This window comes from Anomaloglossus baeobatrachus, chromosome 1 (assembly GCF_048569485.1).
Source record: "Anomaloglossus baeobatrachus isolate aAnoBae1 chromosome 1, aAnoBae1.hap1, whole genome shotgun sequence".
Lineage (NCBI taxonomy): Eukaryota > Metazoa > Chordata > Amphibia > Anura > Aromobatidae > Anomaloglossus > Anomaloglossus baeobatrachus.
In genome coordinates this window covers 584,654,052-584,674,467 of record NC_134353.1, presented here as the reverse complement: position 1 = coordinate 584,674,467, position 20,416 = coordinate 584,654,052, and the positions used below count along the sequence as shown (strand labels likewise).

General features: G+C 42.8%; 1 protein-coding gene across 3 annotated transcripts in view; it reads left to right on the top strand.

Annotated features, from left to right (window-relative positions):
- The window catches only part of APBA1 (amyloid beta precursor protein binding family A member 1), a 236,676-nt gene that overhangs the window by 109,239 nt on the left and 107,021 nt on the right, over positions 1-20,416 (top strand). For all 3 annotated transcript variants that reach the window (XR_012724756.1, XM_075317860.1, XM_075317848.1), the window contains exon 2: positions 11,307-12,501. Coding sequence is in view for 2 of the 3 variants with exons in the window: in XM_075317860.1 (XP_075173975.1) it covers positions 11,344-12,501 (1,158 nt within the window). In the remaining variant the exon portion in view is untranslated. The remainder of the gene's footprint in view (positions 1-11,306; positions 12,502-20,416) is intronic.

Below are 20,416 nucleotides of genomic sequence, written 5' to 3'. Positions count from 1 at the left end.
GAGATAAAAATTTAGCTATGCAGTAACGATACAAGCTTTTACAATGTAATCCCTACATAACATTATATCAGTTCTGCTTTGTCTTTAAGGAGCCATGGTAAGGTTAGAATAGTTTTCATCCTCTAGTGAGGTGTAGCACCCAAGGCTGCTTGCATGAAGTATTTTCTTTAAGGCAGACATCATTGCTTTGTCTTTTGTACTTATTTCCCATGAATCTTTTTCAATTTCAGTTGTGAGCATTTCAACAAAATAACTATGGTGAACAAAGCAGCCCTGAGTTCAGTGAGTCACTCCTAATGTCTCCCAGCAGCAAGGCCATCTATATTTTATGGGCTTGTGTGCCGTTATCTGTTTCTGGCATGGGAATCAATCAGCTATGCGACTGTCCCTGCTGGAACTGTAAATCACATTGCTAGTGCAAATCTGGCAATTTGTCATTATACAGTACTCAGCTGCCGTGATAATAGAGCTAGGCATTCTTGTGCCAATGATATTAAGCCTTAGCGTATAAATCTACCGCGCCTTCCCAGATATTATACAGAGCTTTTTGTAGGTGAATATGTTCCCCTTGTTTTCCTAAAACCCAAATATATCTATCAAAATGAATAACTGATCTCTGGAAAAGAAATGTAAAAATGAATATATTCTTCTAACCTAACACAGCCATGTAGGGCATCTTACAAAACTCGACGTGGGGCACAAGAGGGCAGTGAGCGCAGGGGAAGGAAGCGGAGCCCGGGATATGTGTAACAAAAATATGTATGAAAAAATTACGTGGACTATTTAAAGGGTAAGATCAGTCATAATTCTTCAATAGTGAACAAATAATTAAATATCTGTGAAAAAAATAGACATTAGTATTGATAACAACCACGTAAAATAAACACACCTTATATACAAAGCATATATACAAGAGATTCCCAAAAAGGGAGAAGAGGCCAAGCAGCTTATAAAATTGTATTTAAAAGGAAACTACGGTATGTCCATCACCTTTAAAATTATGTGAATAGGGTTTCTGCATCCTCTTTATATCCTCAGACATGCCCCTGCATACCTCACAAAAGTGTTTTCTACTTGTCCCGCACTACATGTACACTGCGCAGTTCAGTCCGATGGGTGTCTCCAGATTGCGAGCAGTGCCACACTGGTCCATTCAAATGCTGCCTGGGACTCTTCAAATGCCACCCTGATCCCTTCAAACGCCGCATCTTTTAATTGCATAAAAGTGGAAACTTTGAACCTACAGGTACTGTTATGCACACGTGGTAATTCACACTGGAAAATAGGGCCTATCTTAAAACTACCTAAACTAGCTTTTATAGATAAAGTACAGTCCCTGACAGAAGTTCTGTCGCTTATCCATGTTATGTAAATAAAAGCTTATAACCTCACTTTTTAAATTCATCCATTGGTTTTATAAATTACTCTTTTAGAAGCTGAAACCCTCCCAAATTTGGTTTAGGTTATGAAAATAAAGTTGCTTCAAAGCTGAAATATTGATCATTTAATGAACACAGAAAGATCAGATTTTGGCAAGACAAAAGCTTTTTTGTCGCCCACAGAAAGTAATGTGAAATTCAAACAAATAATTAACTTCTAATACAAAGATATGTTGCATAACATTGGTGAATGAAGTTGTGGTGCTATTAGAGCCATATTTAATATTTTGTGTGACTTCCATGAGCTTGAAGGACTGCATCCATGTGGTTCAACAATGATTCATACAATTTATTGATGAAGTTATCATGAATAGCAAAGAATGCAGTCTTACATGCCTCCCAGAGTTCATCTAGATTCTTTGGTTTTGTCTTCCAAACTTCCACTTTCATCCTACTCCAAACATGCTCAATGATGTTCATGTCTGGGGACTGGGCTGGCCAGTCCTTGAGCACCTTGATCTTCTTTGCCAAGCGGAACTTTGTTGTAGAGATGGATGTATGAGATGGAGCACCATCCTACTGCAGAATGTGACCCCTTTTATGATTGGGAATGTAAGAGGTAGCTAATACTTCTTGATATTTTAGGCTATTGATATTGCCTTCCACCATGCAAATGTTTAGAACACCCCCATACTGAATGTAACCCCAGACCATGATCTTTCCACCACCAAACTTAACTGTTTTCTGGATCGATACGGGCTCCAGTAGGTGGTCTGCAGTATTTGCAGTGGCTGTGGAGTAATTCAACTGAAGATTCATCAGAGAAATCCACTTTTCCAGCGTCCATCTGTTTAGCAGGCTCTGGGACTTGGCAAATGCCACACGTTTTTTTAATTGCCTTTTGATTAGTGCTGGCTTCTGGGCAGTGATTTGACCATGGATGCCATTTCTAGACAAAATCCTACAAACTGTTCTAGTTGACACAGGGAGTTAAGGTGACCAGGCCTTTTGGAGCTCTGCTGCAGTGGAAGAGTGGCTGGCTTTGGATTTTCTAACCAACAAATGTTCCTCCTGAGCAGTTGTCTTGCGCGGTCTGCCGGACCTGGGCTTGTCAAAACTTCTCCAGTCTCTTCAAATCTTTTTTTAATTCTTTGTTCTTGACGCTGAGACACATTAAAGGTGACAGCCACCTCTCCAGTGGATCTGGTCTTCAGCCTCTTGATAATCAAGGCTTTGGTCACAGGGTGGCATGTTGTCAGAGGTCAAGTTGCAGTTCAACTGAAGGTCTGGGGTGCTGGGTTTCTTTTTATACACATCCACTAATTAACCGATCATTTAGTGATCACAGGTGAGAATGTAAACTAGGATTGGGTGCATTATATGACAAGGCGATAAAACTTTTGTCTTGTCAAAATCTGATTTTTCTGTTACCCCTCTATAAATCACTTGTAAGACCACATCTGGAATACGGGATCCAGTTTTGGGCTCCACATTTTAAAAAGGACATTCAGAAGTTAGAGTCAGTTCAAAGGCAGGCAACTAGACTATTACAAGGAATGGAAGGCCTCCCATATGATGGCAGGTTGAAAAAGTTAGATATGTTTAGCTTAGAAAAAAGACGTCTCAGAGGAGATCTCATTTATATGTATAAATACATGTGTGGTCAATATAAAGGACTGGCACATGACTTATTTCTTCCAAAAACAATACTAAGGACCAGGGGGCACTCACTGCGAGTGGAAGAAAAGCGATTCCGACACCTAAATAGGAAAGGGTTCTTTACAGTTAGAGCGGTCAGACTGTGGAATACACTACCACAAGAGGTTGTAATGGCAGATACTATAACAGCTTTTAAAAAAGGGCTGGATGATTTCCTCAGTACACAAAACATTGTTGGTTATAAATGACTTAGTGACTAAATGTAGAACTGGTGGAGGAAGGTTGAACTAGATGGACCTAGGTCTTTTTTCAACCTAAGTAACTATGTAACTATGTAACTATGTGTTCATTAAAGAGGTTATCCGGCTTATTTTGACTTTTTTTTATTATTTCCCTATTGGGCTACATTGGGGCAGGTAAGTAGATAGTGACCACTTACCTGCCCTGCTGTCAGCCCCTCTCCCCCGGCTCAGAGCGGTCATGTGACCGCTCCTGCCGCGATTTTGCTGCTTCCGGTCATTTCATGTCAACATGGGCAGGACCATGTTGACATGCAAATCTGTGAACCGCATGTTGCCGCTCTGCTGGGCGGATACAGTGTGTGGAATCCCCGCCCCCCTTCCCTGCACCCTCCCACACCTTCCCCCGCAGCCCGTACTCTCCCCGCAACCTTACCCTGCTGTGGGACCCGTGAGCTGAGGGGAGGGGCCTGGCGGCGGCTGCCGCGGTGTCACCGCCAGCATCGGGCCCCCTGCTCAGGATCACACATATTCAAATGTATCTGCATCACAGATGCCGATACATTTGAAAGCACTAATGAGAGGGAGTGCTGCGCTTCTTCACATCACTGTCCAGCTGTCTGTGTCTGACAGTTCAAGACAGTGGTGATGTCACTAGTGTGCTGAAATGTCCGTACCAGACAGCGGACGAACATGCAGCAGCGGCGGAGACCGAGGAGGGGTGAGTATGTATTCCCTACATGTATTCCCGATGGAGGTAGAAGGGTCGTTGCAGAATGATGGTTTGGGGGGGGCGATGCAGAACGATGGTGAGGGGGTCAGTATGGAGCGCCGTGTGTGTGTGTGTGTGTTTGTGTGGAGGGTTGCAGAGCCCGATGTGTGTGGAGGGTTGCAGAGCCCGATGTGTGTGTGTGGGGTGCAGAGCCATATGCATGTGTGGGGTGCAGAGCCCGATGTGGGGCTGTTATTTCCAATGCTAGAGTGATAACAGGTCAGTGCTGGGGCAGAATACTGACAGGGAATGTGTGTGCAGAGGGCGGGCATGTGGCGAGGTTGGACACTGAGGTCGGGCGGTGCCAGCTCTGACTGTGAGGTTTAATACAGGAAGAGGTCGGTTTGGTTGAGCTAAATGTAAACAAAGCGCTGCAGAGAATAAAAGGATAATTCAAGAGGAACAAAAGTTAGAAAACAAATATAACAATGTAGGGGTGTTTTATATGACAATACAGCACAGATTAGCTTACCAAAAATTTTGGAGTTTGTTGGACAACTCCTTTAAATGATCAATATTTCAGCAACTTTATTTTCATAATCTAAAGCAAATTTGGGCGGGTTTCAGCTTTCAAAAGAGTAATTTATAAAACCAATGGATGAATTTAAAGTCTGGTTATAAGCTTTTATTTACATAACATGGATAAGTGACAGAACTTCTGTCAGCGACTGTATTGTTTTTGCATAGCTGTTTTCTGAGAACTATGCTGTAGCTTTTTTATTTTTCTACTGATGGAGCTGTGTGGAGGCTTGTTTTTTGCGGTACAGGATGATGTTTTCAGCTATACCATTTTTATTTGCAGTCATCATTTTGACCGTGTTTCATTCCATATGAAGTGTAAGGCATTAAATATTGTGAAAGGACAGGTTTATAGATCGTGTCTCTTTGGATGTAGCAATACCAAATACCTGTTCTTTATTACTTCACTTTTGTTTGTAGACAAATATTCATATTTATTGGTATAATTTTTTTTTGTTCTTTATTTTGTTTTGTTTTTTTAAATTATCTTTTTTTCTTCACTTTTTTTTACTTAGTCCCTCTATGGGATTTTAACTTTTATTATTCTGATCAGTTGTCTCATGCATTGCAATAATCATGTGATGCAATACATGAGACCTGTCAGATTACACTGGCAGAATGCCTGTTGGATCCTGCCTATGGCTGTGTCTAACAGGCTACCATCCGTGGCACACCAGGAGGTCATTATTTGACCTTCAGGCAGGGGCCATAACAACCAATGGTTCCCCTGATTTTGTTGCATGTGTGCTGATGGAGGTGAAAGAAGGAGCCCCCTCCCTCTCACAACATTCTAAATCCTGCGATCATGGCATCGAGAGGTTTAGTCAGCCAGGGACGGCGCGCACAGCAGCTCGGCTGTCAGCTTAGCCAGGCTCTGGTGGTGATCGTGAGGGAAGTGCTGTGATCAGTCAATCATATTGAAATGGGGCCCCACATCACTGGCCTTCCCGGTCAGCTGGTGGTGACCACTGTTGACATGGAGCAGTCATTGTACATTTTCTTATCGTGACAGTTTTGATCCAGGACGGACATCGCACTTCATGATATGGGAACTGCTCATGACGTGCTATGTACGTCATTTATCGTTAAGGGGTTAAAATTAAATTCTGTTTTCTATTGCTCCTAACTATATTTAAGTGTGTCCCAAGTAGTTCTTTTATTTTCAGTCTGGTCTTATCACCACCTCTTCTCAAAAGGGGAATATGATTAAAGATGAAAAATGTGAGATTTTGTTTTTTCAGTATGGTCCAGTTCATTAAATTGCTTTTGTACTGGTAAATCCAGTCTCCTATCCCCTATGACATATTGGTGATGATTGACACTGATCACGTTATTAATTACCGTACTTCAGCCTTTATACATTTACTTGTATATTATTGTAATAATGTTTCTGTACTTTTGTCATAATTATTAGTGATAGGCAAATAATGAAATATTCGGGTTCAAATTATGCTTACGGAATACCCAGTATTATTCCAGTATTTGTTACGAATAACGAACCTAAGGCAAGTCAATGGGGAACTGGAGCATTTTCTGGGAAATCTTCAAGAAAAATAAGGTTCCTCATTGACTTGCCTTAGGTTCGTTATTCGTGACGAATACTGGAATAGTACTCGTAATCCCAACATGAATATTTCACTGTTCTCTAATAATTATGTAATGTTGTATAGTCAGTTTTTGGTTAATGTACCTTTTAGATAGTTGATATATACACCTATTATGATTAGTCACAGTGGTATTTCAGCAGGACCACTGATGATCTTATGTGTATGGAGGATATTTGACTCTCCACAATGACTTCAGACAAAAAAGGATCATCTTTCACATGGCTCTTTTAACTTATATGGGTGAAAATTCTAAAGTACTTGTAACAACAAGCCACTTTTCAGTTCACCACTTTTTCAAAATCCTCTTCTTTCTTAAGAAAGGATGGATGATTAATTCTGTTGAGTACTTCCCATTGCTTATGTTACCGTCCACCCTGTAGTCTCAGAATGGTCGGTTACCTATTTTTTGGTTATTCTCAGGTATGGAGGGCTTTTTTCATTTGAAAGGTTACTGCTGGTTGCCTAGGTTACAGGCCACCTCATTCGTAAATCAAAGGTAGTCCGATAACTAGGCAAAGCGCTCACGCGTGCATACTGTTTTCTATATAGCTTGCAAGTGCAACCCTGAGACTACGGATCCAGCCAGCTCTTAGGCTAGTTTCACACTTGCGTTGGGCGAAATCCGCTGGGTCCGTTGCTGCGTCGTTTTGACCCATCCGTTATTTTTGTGGTGTCAATGGATGCAACGGATCCGTTATTTCACAGGAATCCGTTAGCTGATTCCTGTGACATAACGGACCGTTGCATCCGTTTGGCGTACGTTAGGCGTCCGTCTAACGGAATCCGTCGGCTCTGTTTTTTTCTTTTTTCATTTTTTTTCATTCTGGGCATGCTCAGTAGAAATTAGCTCATGCTCAGTAGAAATTAGCACTTAGCAACGGAATCCGCTACCATAGGGAACCATTATAAATTTTAATGGAACCAACAGAATCCGTTGGTTGGCGTCATTTTGACGCAAGCATTTAACGTTGCATTCTGCGTTGCTTCCGCTTGGCGGAAGCAATGGAGCGTCGGCCAACGGAAGCAACGCAGGTACTTTTGGCACAATCCGTCATCAATGCAAGTCTATGGGAAACAGCTCTCTCTGCTTGTTGCACTGAAAAGCACACTGTTCAGACTAGTGTTGCTTCCATGCAGCTGGTTTTAAAGGGAACCTGTCAGGTAATTTATGCATTCTAACCTAGTAGCAGTGTGATGTGTGTGCTAGTAACCTCTTCCTACCCATCCCTGTGTTGTACTAGTGTGTAATGTGCATGTATAAAAATGTGTTTTATTACTTAGGGTACATATATGTAAATGAGCAAGGGCTCTAGCCCCATGGGCGTCACATCACCCTGTGGGTGTTTGCATGCTTTAAGTGGTATATCGCCCCTGTGGGCGTGATACCATGGATTTACTTGAGCGACGTCCCATCGCTCCTTGAGATCCTGCGCGTGTGCACTTATCATTCCCGGCCACAGCCTTGTTATGCGGGTGCTTGCTTCTTAGCTTCAGCACATGCTCAGAAGACTCCTGTGGTTCCGGTCATGCGCAGTGTGCGTCTGAAGACGAGAAGCAAGCACCCAGATAACAAGGCTGCGGGAATGGTAAGTGCGCACGCGAGGGATCTCCAGGAGTTGACCGTGATGGTGCTCAAGTAAATCCATGGTATCACACCCACAGGGGCGTGATACCACGGAAAAACGCCCACAGGGCAATGTGACGCCCATGGGGCTAGAGCCCCTGCTCATTTACGTAGGGTACACATAAGTAATAAAACATATTTTTATACATGCACATTACACAATTTTGCAATACAGGGGTGAGTAGGAAGGGGTTACTAGGCCACACATCACCCTGCTTCTAGATTAGAACACATAAATTACATGACAGGTTGCCTTTAAAGCACGACTGCAGCATTTTTTTTCAGTACTGACTACTGGAGATTTTAATGTAAGGTCCCTGTCACTTGTAGTATACTCGCCCTCCAGTGTCTTCATGTTTTACCAATGCCGCTTTGGTCCTGTGCCCGAAATATCGGACTGGCCAAAAGTCAGAAGTTACATCAGAACCTTTCAATGCAACTCTGTAAGAGGCAGAACCAGGTCAAAATGAGGCTCTCATAGACTTACATTGTAGAGTAACCTCTGGCATGCTCCATGAAACAGGAGAGATCCGGGAGATCATAAATCACAGGAGACCGACCGGAGCGACGGTGATAGAAGATAAAGGCAAATATAAGAGCAGGGTCAGTGAATCTTAGATTTGGAGCACCACTCCAGCGGTAAAATGAAAAAAACAAAAACGCTGGAGTGGTGCTATTGTCAATCTTTAGGAGCGCACTGCTCCTTATTAAGAAGGAAGTCAGGAGGCAGAGCAGCATTGTGTTCCTAAAGAATTACTTTTAGACAACCCCTTTATTGCATGACAGCTTAACCATTTTGTAAACTGTATAGGCACTTTCAGTATTTTCCACACTTATTTGGAAGGATCTCAGAGTTGTGTTGGAATTAAAACAGAAATTTTGACTTTTAACTATAATATGTGGGACCTTTATGGGTCTTGGATAGTGGCACCCTTATTTCTGAATAAAAAAATTTGCTCCAAGTACCTTACAAAATAAAAAAGGGAAAAACTACGAAAAACAATAAATGCCTATGAGTAAGTATTCATTCATTTCCTCCTTGGTTAGTTATAGAGCTGGGCAAATAGATGCAGTAAATTATGGATGAAGAAGGAAAATATATAAATTAAATACAGACAGACAGACACAGACAGACCAAAAATGGCAACACAAAATGAACTAGCACCCCCTAACAGACTGATGCAGTTTGCACCTGTTCACACTATGTTCTGTTCATAGCTGCTAGTCAGTTTTTTTTAGTATACATTTGCAGGTAATGACTCCCTCCATATTTGGCGGAGTACTCGTCCCATCAGCCTAAGCCCCCTTCACACGTTCTTATTTCCAGTACGTCTAGTGTTCGTTTTCGCTCATACTGGAGACACGTTTACACGCATACTAATTTAAGTCTCAGTTGATCTTCACACTTCATTTTTTTCACACAGACCATTGACTATGTGAACCATATGTGTGTCTGTGAGAACCCCATCGAGACATGTCTGGTTTTTTTTACCGTTGGTTTGAATGAAAAGGATTAATAGAAGTCACTGGGTCCATGAAAAACACGTACAGCACACCAGTGTGCTGTCCTTCTGAGACAAAGCAAAGTTCAATGTATTCAAGAAATTAAAGATTTTATGTGTTTAACACTAGTACTACTGGACTCGTGACACTTATATAGAAATAGATGGTGCAAAGTAGTCAAAATGACTACCTCAGTAGTTCTAGTGTTAAAGATGTACAAAAATAATAGCTGGAAGCTAGATTGATGATAGATAGCTAATAGATAAAATGTTTTTGCAGCTATTAACCAAATAAATAAAAGAAAACAAAAATGAGGGGATCCCACATTTTTATTAACTAGCAAAGGTAAAGCAGACCGCTTTAGGCTCATATAATCAGGCTGTGAAGGTCCATGGTTATTGGGCCCTTCCCAGCCTAAAAACACCAGCCCGCAGCTGCCCCAAAGTGGCACATCTCATTAGATGTGCCAATTCTGGCACCTCGCTTCATCTCTTCCTGATTGCCCTAGGGCGGTGGTAATCGGGGTAGTGGTTTGAGAGATTGATGTCAACTGTACAGTGTTAGCTGGTATCAAGCCCTGGTGCAGTGGTAATCTAGTTAATTGTTGTTTTGGGTTATGGTTTTTGGGATTGATGTCAGCTGTGTAGTGTTAGCTGGCATCTAGCCCTGGTGCAGTGGCAATCATGGTTATGGTTTTTAGGTTGATGTTAGCTGTGTAGTGTAACGTCACCGCTCATCACAGTCGCTGGGTCTCGCAGGGCGCAGCGTGAGTCAGATGTCACTGCTGCTCAGAGGCTATGGAGCCTCATTCTGATGCCTCCTTTATTGTAACGCACAATTTCTGGGGCAGCTGTGGGCTGGTATTTTTAGGCTGGGAAGGGCCCAATAACCATTGACCTTCCCCAGCCTGAGAATACCAGCCCCCAGCTGCCTGCTTTACCTTTGATGGTTATTAAAATTAGGGGACCTTCTTGTTCTTCTCCTCCTCCTCCCTCCTCCCTCCTCCCTCCTCCCTCCTCCTCCCTAGCCATCCATCCAGCACACCTCTTACACATCCAAACCATTCATTTCAATGTCATGTGTTTGTTTTCCAGTACATGTCACATGGATAACACACTCGTACACACAGATGGCACGCAAATGGACAAAACGGAACGTGCCACACTTGCTTTTTTTTTTTTTGTGCGCACATGCAAAAGGGGTCTAAAGCTGTATTTTATTAACATTGGATTTTAACTACCCTTTAAAGTTCCAGCTTTTGGTTCGAGAGAGACATGGTTGAGAAATAGTTATGGTCTACAGTAATGCAGTTTTAATTTCACATATTCATTGTTTGCATGTATTATTGTGTACATAGATAACACTATGTAACACAATTCTTGTTCCCAGATTCTAGATAGATCGATCTGAAAATAAATTCGATATAAAGGTAGATACTTGCACCAGTTTTCCCTCTGAGCTCAGATTTTCTCGGTTTTAGCGGCTTGTTTATTTGCTGCAGTCATTCTCCGGATTGGTTTGGAGCATGTGTGACAATTATGTTTGTATCCTGCAGCGTCTAGAGCCTTCTGTGAGGAAAGTGTATGTGAGTAAATAGAGCACGAGGGGGGCAGCTTTTAGTGCGTTTCTCAGGTCTTGGGGGCATTTACTTGAAAACAGACTGGCACAAAGGTGCAGAAGAGGAAGGGGAAGCATTCTGGTGGATACGTTTCAGCAAATGACTAGCTGTATTTACATGAGATAGAGATTCTTTATTGTTTTAATTATGTTTGTTCTTCTTGACCTGTCTATACTGATTTTCTTATATCGTTGCTGTTTTTCTTTTAAATTAGATTTCCTGTGCTGGCAGCTTAATTACAATACATTTGATATTCACTTCGCCCTATAATAACAACTGCCTGTAATCTTTCTACTTCTGTCATATGCATTTCGTGGTAATTTTGTTTTTAGCTTTATTATTATTCCTAGAATCTTATACTTTGCTTTTTTTTATTATTATTGCAGACAAGATGTTAATACAGTAACCACCCGAAAATCTGCCATGAACAATTTTGACGGAGCACAAGAGGTGGAGGGAAGTGATGAGCCTGCAAATGCAGACATCAACGAATCTGTAGAAGCTGACCTTGAACTTCCAGAAGTGGAAGAAGAACAGGATCCGTACGCATCTCCTAACTCACGACATGCAGCCAGAGAGCAGGATAGACAGTCTGGACAAGATGAAGAAGGAACACTTGCAAGATCTGCGAGTACGGAGAGTGGGTTTCACAATCACACAGATACTGCAGAGGGGGATGTCATTGCCGGTCAAGTAGATGGATATGACCTGGACAGAGCCCAGGAAAACGAGGATGAGAATGCGTATGCTATTCAGTACAGGCCAGAGTCTGAGGAATACACTGAGAACGCTGAGGCGGAGCATGATGAGGTGCTACATAACAGAACTCTCCCCAATCATTTACATTTTCATGGTATGGACCAAGAAGAGGCCATTAGCGCAGCTTACTCTGGCTATGTCTACACACACAGGTTATTTCACAGGGGTGAAGATGAACAATATGCAGAACCTTATGCAGACTACGGACTGCAGGAACACGTTTATGAGGAGATAGGAGACACTCCTGATTTGGACATTAGAGAGGGTCTACGCCTTTATGAACAAGAAAGAGAAGAAGCTGACAATTATCGAAAAGAAGCCCTGGGTGCTCGTCTCCACCATTACGATGAAAGGTCTGATGGAGAGTCGGATAGTCCTGAGAAGGAAGCAGAGTTCGCACCATACCCAAGAATGGACAGCTATGAGCAAGAAGAAGATATTGACCAAATTGTGGCAGAGGTGAAACAAAGTATGAGCTCTCAAAGCTTAGACAAGGCAGCCGAGGATATGCCAGAAGCTGAGCAAAGTATAGACCATCCTGATCATTCCAAGGGTGGTGGGGGACATGTTACTAATGGAAACCTCTCTTCTGCCTCCAAAACTGCTGCTAATGCCGTAGAAATGGTGCAAAGGTACAGTAAGGAAAAGCGTGATGCCATTTCACTGGCTATCAAGGACATAAAGGAGGCAATAGAAGAAGTAAAGACTAGGACAATACGCTCCCCTTACACTCCTGATGAGCCAAAAGAGCCTATTTGGGTAATGAGGCAGGATATCAGTCCAACAAAGGACTGTGATGACCAAAGGCCACTAGATGGAGATGTAAGTATGTCTGGTGTGTTCAGAACGTCATTCCCATTGGAAACTGCTTGTTACTGTAGAGCTTTATTTGGAGGTTATATATAGCAGTGTTCCTAGTTAGAAGATGCACATAACGCTAGTTAAATACATAATTAAGTGTAATATTTAGCCTACCAGTACATATGGATCTTAGGACAATTTTAACATGTATCCATGTCATATTTTTATATAAAGTGACATGAAAAAGTATTTATACTCCATGAACTTTTCCACATTTTTTTTCCGCATTCAACCAGAAACTTAAATGTATTTTATTGGGATTTTCCCAAAACAAAGTAGTATTTGTGAAGTGTATTGGAAACGATACATGGTTTCCTAAATATTTTCAAAATAGAAATCTGAAAATTATGGTTTGCATTTTTATTTAGCCCCTTGTAGTCTGATACTAATTAAAATCCTGAGTGACTAATTGCCCCCAGAAGTTACCTAATTAATAAATTGAGCCCACCTGTAATTTATTCTCCGTGTGACTGCAGCTGTTTTTTGAAGGCCTCAGAAATATTTAAGAACATTAGGGATCAAACTGTATCATGAAAACCAAGGAACACACCAGACAAGTCAGGGATAAAGTTGTGGACAAGACTAAGGCCCGTTTCACACGTCAGTGAAAAACACAGACGTTTTTCACTGGCGTGTAAAACACGCACATGTCCCTGCGTGTGCCGAAAATCACGGCACACGTGGGTTGTCTAAGTGCAATCCGGGCTCCGTTCTCCGTGGCCCGTGATTGCACTTAGAGATTCACTCACCTGCGCCCGCTCCCGCTGTCCGTGGTGCTGAATCCTCCCGCGACGCAGCATCCGGCCGGCGGTGACCCCTGCAGGAGCTGCTTCCGGGTCGGCTGTGTCGCGCATAATGAATATGCGCGACAGTAATCAGCCGGCACAGAAGGAGCAGGGAGAACGGGCTGCAGAGGACATCGCTGGACGCCGGGTGAGTTAAAATGTTTATTATTTTAAAAGCACGTTTTTTTCTGGCACGTGTTTCACGGACCACACCACTGCGTGGTCTGTGGAACATCAGTGATGCCAGAAAAAAATGGACATGTCTCCGTGCAGCAATCACGCACACGCGGGTACGCTGCACGGAGACACGTGCAGTGACAAATCACTGACGTGTGAGCAGACCCATTCATTATAATGGGTCTGCGTATGTCAGTGATTCTGGTACGTTTAAAAAAAAAGCACAAACGTACCAGAATCACTGACGTGTGAAAGGGGCCTAAAGCAGGGTTAGTTTATAAAATAAAGTCCACACTCTGAACACCTTAGACCTCAGTTTAATCCATTATCCAAATATGAAAGGCGCATGGCACAACTGCAAACCTACCAAGACATGGTCGTACACCTAAACTGCCATCCCATGCTAGTAGAGCACTAATTAAGGAAGCAGCCAAGAGGCCCATGGTCACTCTGGAGGAGCTGCATAGATCCACAGCTAAGGTAGGAAATTTTGTCCACAGGACAACTATTAGTAGTGTACTCCACAAATCTGGCCTTTATGGAAGTGTAGCAAGAAGGCCCTGTGCGCATGCTGAGGATTTACCGTAGATTTTGCCGCGGATTTGCTGCAGAAAATGTGTCTAACATTGCTGCAGTCAATTCCCCAGCAGAACCTATGGATTTTAAAAAATGCTGTGCGCACACTGCGTTTTTTTTATACCCGCAGATTTACCCCCGGATTTTCCGCTGCGGAGTTAATGAGCATGTCACTTCTTTTCCGCGTTACCTGCGTTTTTTGCCATAGATAATGGTAAAAATTCGCGGGGACCAACTTGCGGAAAAACCGCGGCAAAAATGCGGGTGCGGTTTTACCACGGTTTTTACCGTGGGTGCGGGATTCTTCCAGAAGGTCTGGATTTTTCTTAAGAAAAGGGCACTTTCTAGTGCACACATAAGAAAGGTATTTTTCAAAGCATGCCATACAAAGTGCCATTTTCAGTTTGCAAAAAGCCATGTAGGGGACAGAGCTAGCATGTGGAAGAAGGTACTTTAGTCAGATGACACTTAGGTAGAAATTTTGGGCCTAATTTAAAATGTTAGGTGTGGTGAACAAAAAATTAAAAATAACATTGCGCATTACCCTGGAAACACTATCCCACTGTCAAACATGTTGGTGGCAGCATCATGCTGTGGGGATGCTTTTCTTCCACAGGGACAGGAAAGCTGTCAGACTTACTGGAAATATTTTGTGGAAAACCTGTTAGAAGCTACAAAAGACTTAAGACAAAAGGCTGCTTTACACGCAGCACCCACCCCCATCGTTTGTGCGTCACGGCAAATCGCTGCCCGTGGCACACTATCGCTAGGACGCGTAACACGTACTTACCTTCCTAGCGACGTGTCTGTGGGCGGCGAACAACCTCTTTTTTTAAGGGGGAGGTTCGTGTGCCGTCACAACGATGTCACACAGTGGCCCGCCAATAGGAGGGGCGGAGACCAGCCACATTAACAACACGCCCACCTCATTGCCGGAAGACGCAGGAACGCTGCTGTTCGTCGTTCCCGAGGTGTCACACGTAGCGATGTGTGCTGCCTCAGGAACAACGAACAACCTGCGTCCAGCACCAGCAACGATTTTTTGAAAATGAACGACGTGTCAACGATCAACGATTAGGTGAGTATTTTCGTTAACACTCGCTCATAGGTGTCACACGCAACGACGTCGCTAACGAGGCCGGATGTGCATCACGAATTCCGTGACCCCCGACGACATATCGTTAGAGATATCGTTGTGTGTAAAGCCCCCTTTAGGCATAGCCTCACCTTCCAACAAGACAATGACCCTAAAGATACCGTCAGAGCTACAATGGAATGGTTTAGAGACCAAATCATACAAAGTATATTCATGTGTTTAAATGGCTCAGTCAACGTCCAGATCTAAATTCCATTGAGAGTCTGTGACAAGACTTGAAAATTGCTGTTCACAGATTCTTGCCATTCAATCTCACTGAGCTAGAGCTATTTTGCAACCGAGAACGGGCAAAACTTTCAGCCTCTAGATGTGCAAAGCTGGTAAAGACAAACCCCAAAGACTTGCAGCAGTAATTGCAATGAGAGTTAGTTCTATAAAGTAATCACTCAGTAGGGCTGAATACAAAAGCATGTTATAATTTTCAGATTTCTAAAATATGTAGAACACCATGTATCATTTAATTTACACTTGACAAATATTTGCTACTTTGTGTTGGTACAGTATATCACATAAAATCCAAATAAAATATATTTAAAGGGAACCTGTCATATGAAAAAAACACTATTTAACCTGCAGATATATGGATAATCTGCAGTTTAATAATGTTCCGCCTGGCGCCTGCACTTAAGGCCCCGTCACACTAAGCAACATCGCTAGCAACATCGCTGCTAACGAACAACTTTTGTGACGTAGCAGCGATGTTGCTAGTGATGTCGCTGTGTGTGACATCCAGCAACAACCTGGCCCCTGCTGTGAGGTCGTTGGTTGTTGCTGAATGTCCTGGGCCATTTTTTGGTTGTTGCTGTCCCGCTGTGAAGCACAGATCGCTGTGTGTGACAGCGACAGAGCGACAACTAAATGTGCAGGCAACAGGAGCCGGCTTCTGCGGAGGCTGGTAACCACAGTAAACATCGGGTAACCAAGAAGCCCTGTCCTTGGTTACCCGATATTTACCTTCGTTACCAGCCTCCGCCGCTCTCACTGTCGGTGCCGGCTCCTGCTCTGTGCACATGTAGCTGCAGCACACATCGGGTTAATTAACCCGATGTGTGCTGTAGCTAGGAGAGCAGGGAGCCAGCGCTAAGCGGTGTGCGCTGCTCCCTGCTCTGTGCACATGTAGCTGCAGCACACATCGTGTAATTAACCTGATGTGTGCTGTAATTAGGAGAGCAGGGAGCCAGCGCTAAGCGGTGTGCGCTGCTCCCTGCTCTCTGCACGTGTAGCTGCATGCGCTGGTAACCAAGGTAAATATCGGGTTGGTTACCCGATATTTACCTTAGTTACCACTTTGCAGCATCTTCCACGCGGCGCTGGGGGCTGGTCACTGGTTGCTGGTGACCTCACCAGCAACTCGTGTAGCGACGCTCCAGCGATCCCTGCCAGGTCAGGTTGCTGGTGGGATCGCTGGAGCGTCGCAGTGTGACATCTCACCAGCAACCTCCTAGCAACTTACCAGCGATCCCTATCGTTATTGGGATCGCTGGTAAGTTGTTTAGTGTGACTGGACCTTTAGAGTCCCGATACTGGTAGAAAATTAACTTTAACTTGATTGCTCCCGGCAGCCTTTTGGCCACCAGTCTTATGGGTGGCGGTATCACTCGTTCAGTCACTACTCTGTGTATAGTGAGCGGCGGCTGTATCCGCACACCCTGCACTGACTGACTCTGCATTAGCGTGAACTGTAAGTCAGTGCAATTGGCACAGTTACAGCTGTCACTCACTTTACACAGAGTGGTGCCTAAGCCTGCGGCGGCGCCATCCCAATGACTGGAAACGGAATGCTGCTGGGAGGAATAAATTTCATTTCCTCCTGGCAGCCAGGCTATAAGTGCAGACATTGGGCAGGTTCAGAGCAGATGCCCATACCTGCATGTTAATAGTGTTTTTTCATATGACAGGTTCCTTTTTAAGTTTGTGGGTGAAATGTAAGGAAATGACAAAAAGTTCATGGAATATGAATGCTTTGTTTTCAAGGCATCTATATACGTAAAAGCAAATCTGCATAACTAAAGTACATGCAAATTGTAAATCTTTTCTTGTGGTTGTATAGTATGAGATTACAAAAATATACAAAACATTTGTAACATTGAAGAAAAAATGAAATAATTATACCAATAATGTATCAAAATTGAATACATTATAACTGTAGTCCAGTAATCCACAGGGGCATCCTTTACTGTGTACTAAAAATGTGTCCTAGCATCAGTCAGCTTAATTCTGTAAGTCCATATTTTCAACAAGTAGAAGCAATTGTGACATCCTTTTAAGAATAAGTCAAATTGAATGGCTGCCTTGTAATGAAACATTTGCCCTGTTACATCAGCTTCCTGTGGTAGTTACAGCATAGATGATCCCTTTAACAAAGGTAGCCTTCTCTCTTTAGCACATGCTAATATTTAAAATACAGGAACATTGATGAACATCTTGATGCTGGAAGAGGTCAAAAACTGTCCCTTCACAAAAGTCTAAGGGCCCGACTCACGAAAACTGGCATATTGTACTCCAGAACTAATGAGCTCTGTGCAGCAGTAAGATGTGCCAAACTCATAGAAAGGCACAATTCTGTTAATGAATTTGGTGCATACTCCAGCTACCAGGCAGCACCCCCAGAAATGGTACTCCAGTCCAGGGTTGGAGTATATGACTGATATAATATAGCCCACCTTAGTGACATAAATTATCATGAATAAGTCTGGAACACTTGATCGCACCCAATCCTGCCCCAGCTCTTTACACTTTTCTAAAAGTTGGTAAAGATGGCCAAAAGAAAAAAGTCACAATGTTTTTACTCAACCTCGAGTTGCTCTAATATGTTGTCAAACTTCAAGGTGTTTTATTCCAGGATTATACACTTTAGGTATTGGGCATGAAGACCGGTCTTATACACTGATGACCAAAAGGGTAACAATGTTTTGAACTTTTGACTCTCTGGCTCTGTATGTCACCATCCACTACAGCTTTCAGTGTAAGACTACCTTCATTTTATAGACAATTATCTTGACGATCTCATACATAAATTTGGCTTCTAACTATTTCGCATATGATTAGTTATGCAGGTTCTTGTCATGTCACTGCATTGTTACTCTTTTTTTTCTGGTAGTGGAAAAATATATTTTTTTCCCTGTATACTACAAATTACAACCTGTTCTCACATTCCCTAACCGCTCATTGTGTTGTTAAGTTGATTCCTAATCGAAAGGTAACTGGTCATTGAGGAGCAGCCATGAAGAGGATTTCCCAAGAAAAGAGAAACCGCATCATCTAGCTCATCAATAGCGGTCTGTCGGCCAAGAACATTTCCAAACTGCATTATCTGAGAGCTATGACAGTTGGAAGAATACTAAGTAAAGTCCATCCATCCATCCATTCAAAATCCAAGAGGTGGGCGTCCAGGCAAAATATTGAAGTCAACAACTCTGCCCATCACAAGGTCTATCAGTTCTGGTGCGACACACACGGCAATGGAGGTGGCTCGTATGCTTCAAAATAGTGAGATCACAGACGTCCATGTGACGCACGTTACACAGATCTGGAATGGTGGCCTGAAAAAAAGGTGAAACAGCCTTTGCTTCAGTATCCTCATAAGAAGCCCTGGCTCGAGTTTGCAAGAAGAAACACATAGTTGACTGCAGAAGATTGGAAATGGGTGATTTGGAGCTATGAGACGAAAGTCAATAAACTATGCTCTGATTTGTGTAAATGGGTCTGGAAAAGACCAGGGGAAAAGGGGCTGAAGGATCGAGAAATTGAAGGAACCATCAAGTTTGGTGGAGGAAGCCTGATGATATGGGGTTGTTTCTCAGCCAAACGTATTGGATACTTGACCAGGATCAATGGTGGTCTCAATACTGAGCTATATTTGAGTGTCCTACCAGATGAGTTACTTCTTACACTCAAGTAATCGGTATCAAAAGGACAACATAGTTTTCCAGAAAGACATTGACCCAAAGCATACGTCAAGATCGACGAAGAAATGGTTCAATGACAATGAAGTAGGGGTGCTGGATTGGCCCCTATAGTCCCCAGACCTCAATCCATTCAAACCCTTGTGGGTAGAGTTGATAAAAAAGCTGTATACATACCCAAATGAGATGACCAGTATGCAATAACCTTAAGAACGTGTAGAAGAGGCCTGGGATCAGATTTAAGTCAAGATGTGCTTGAATCTGATTGAGAGCATGCCCAGAAGGATTTAATAAATAAATAAATCTTTATTTTTATATAGCGCTAACATATTCCGCAGCACTTTACATACATCAGGAACACTGTCCCCATTGGGGCTCACAATCTATATTCCCTATCTCTGTCTTTGGAGTGTGGGAGGAAACCGGAGAACCTGGAGGAAACCCACGCAAACACTGGGAGCACATACAAACTCCTTGCAGATGTTGTCCTTGATGGGATTTGAACCCAGGACCCCAGCGCTGCAAGACTGCACTGCTAACCACTGAGCCACCGTGCCGCCTGTGTGGAAAGTCAAAGATGAATTTACAAAATACAAAAAAATTTAAATTTGAGATTTTTAGGAGCAAAACAGTAACAATGCAGTGACATGACAAGAATCTACATAACTAATCGTATGCTAAATAGTTGCAGCTCAAGTTACTGTATGGGATAGCCAAGATGATTGTCTATAAAATGAAGGTCGTATCATCATCAAAGCTGTAGTGGATGGGGAGATATGGAGCCTGAAAGTCAAAAGGTCAAAACATTGTTACCCTTTTGCTCGTCTGTGTACATTAGATGTCGGCATAGAACTTCCTCTCCCCTCCATACATATGTAACCTCGGTCAAGTGTGAGTGCATTTTGTATGCGGACAGGGAATTAAGACACCATCAGAAACATTTGGTTTGGCTTTTTTTTTTTATAGATCAAGCATTGGATGGTCATCGATTTTTACAGAACTAAAAGAGTTTGTCCAAAAGTAATCTAATGTATATTGTAGTAAAATATTCTCTTTGAAATGGATGACAGGTGGTACTCTGTACAGTGGACTGGGCTAGGTCAGTAGTTTCATCTCCTTTGGGCACTATGTTCTTATGCTTCCAATGTTAGGGGATTAATTAGACAAGCTAATGTTTCTTTAGTAGAATATTTTTGGCGTTACATAGCACAAAACACATTAAACTATCCTTTTTGTGTCGGTAGATTCCTAGTAGAATAGGGCTGTATCTTTTGTCC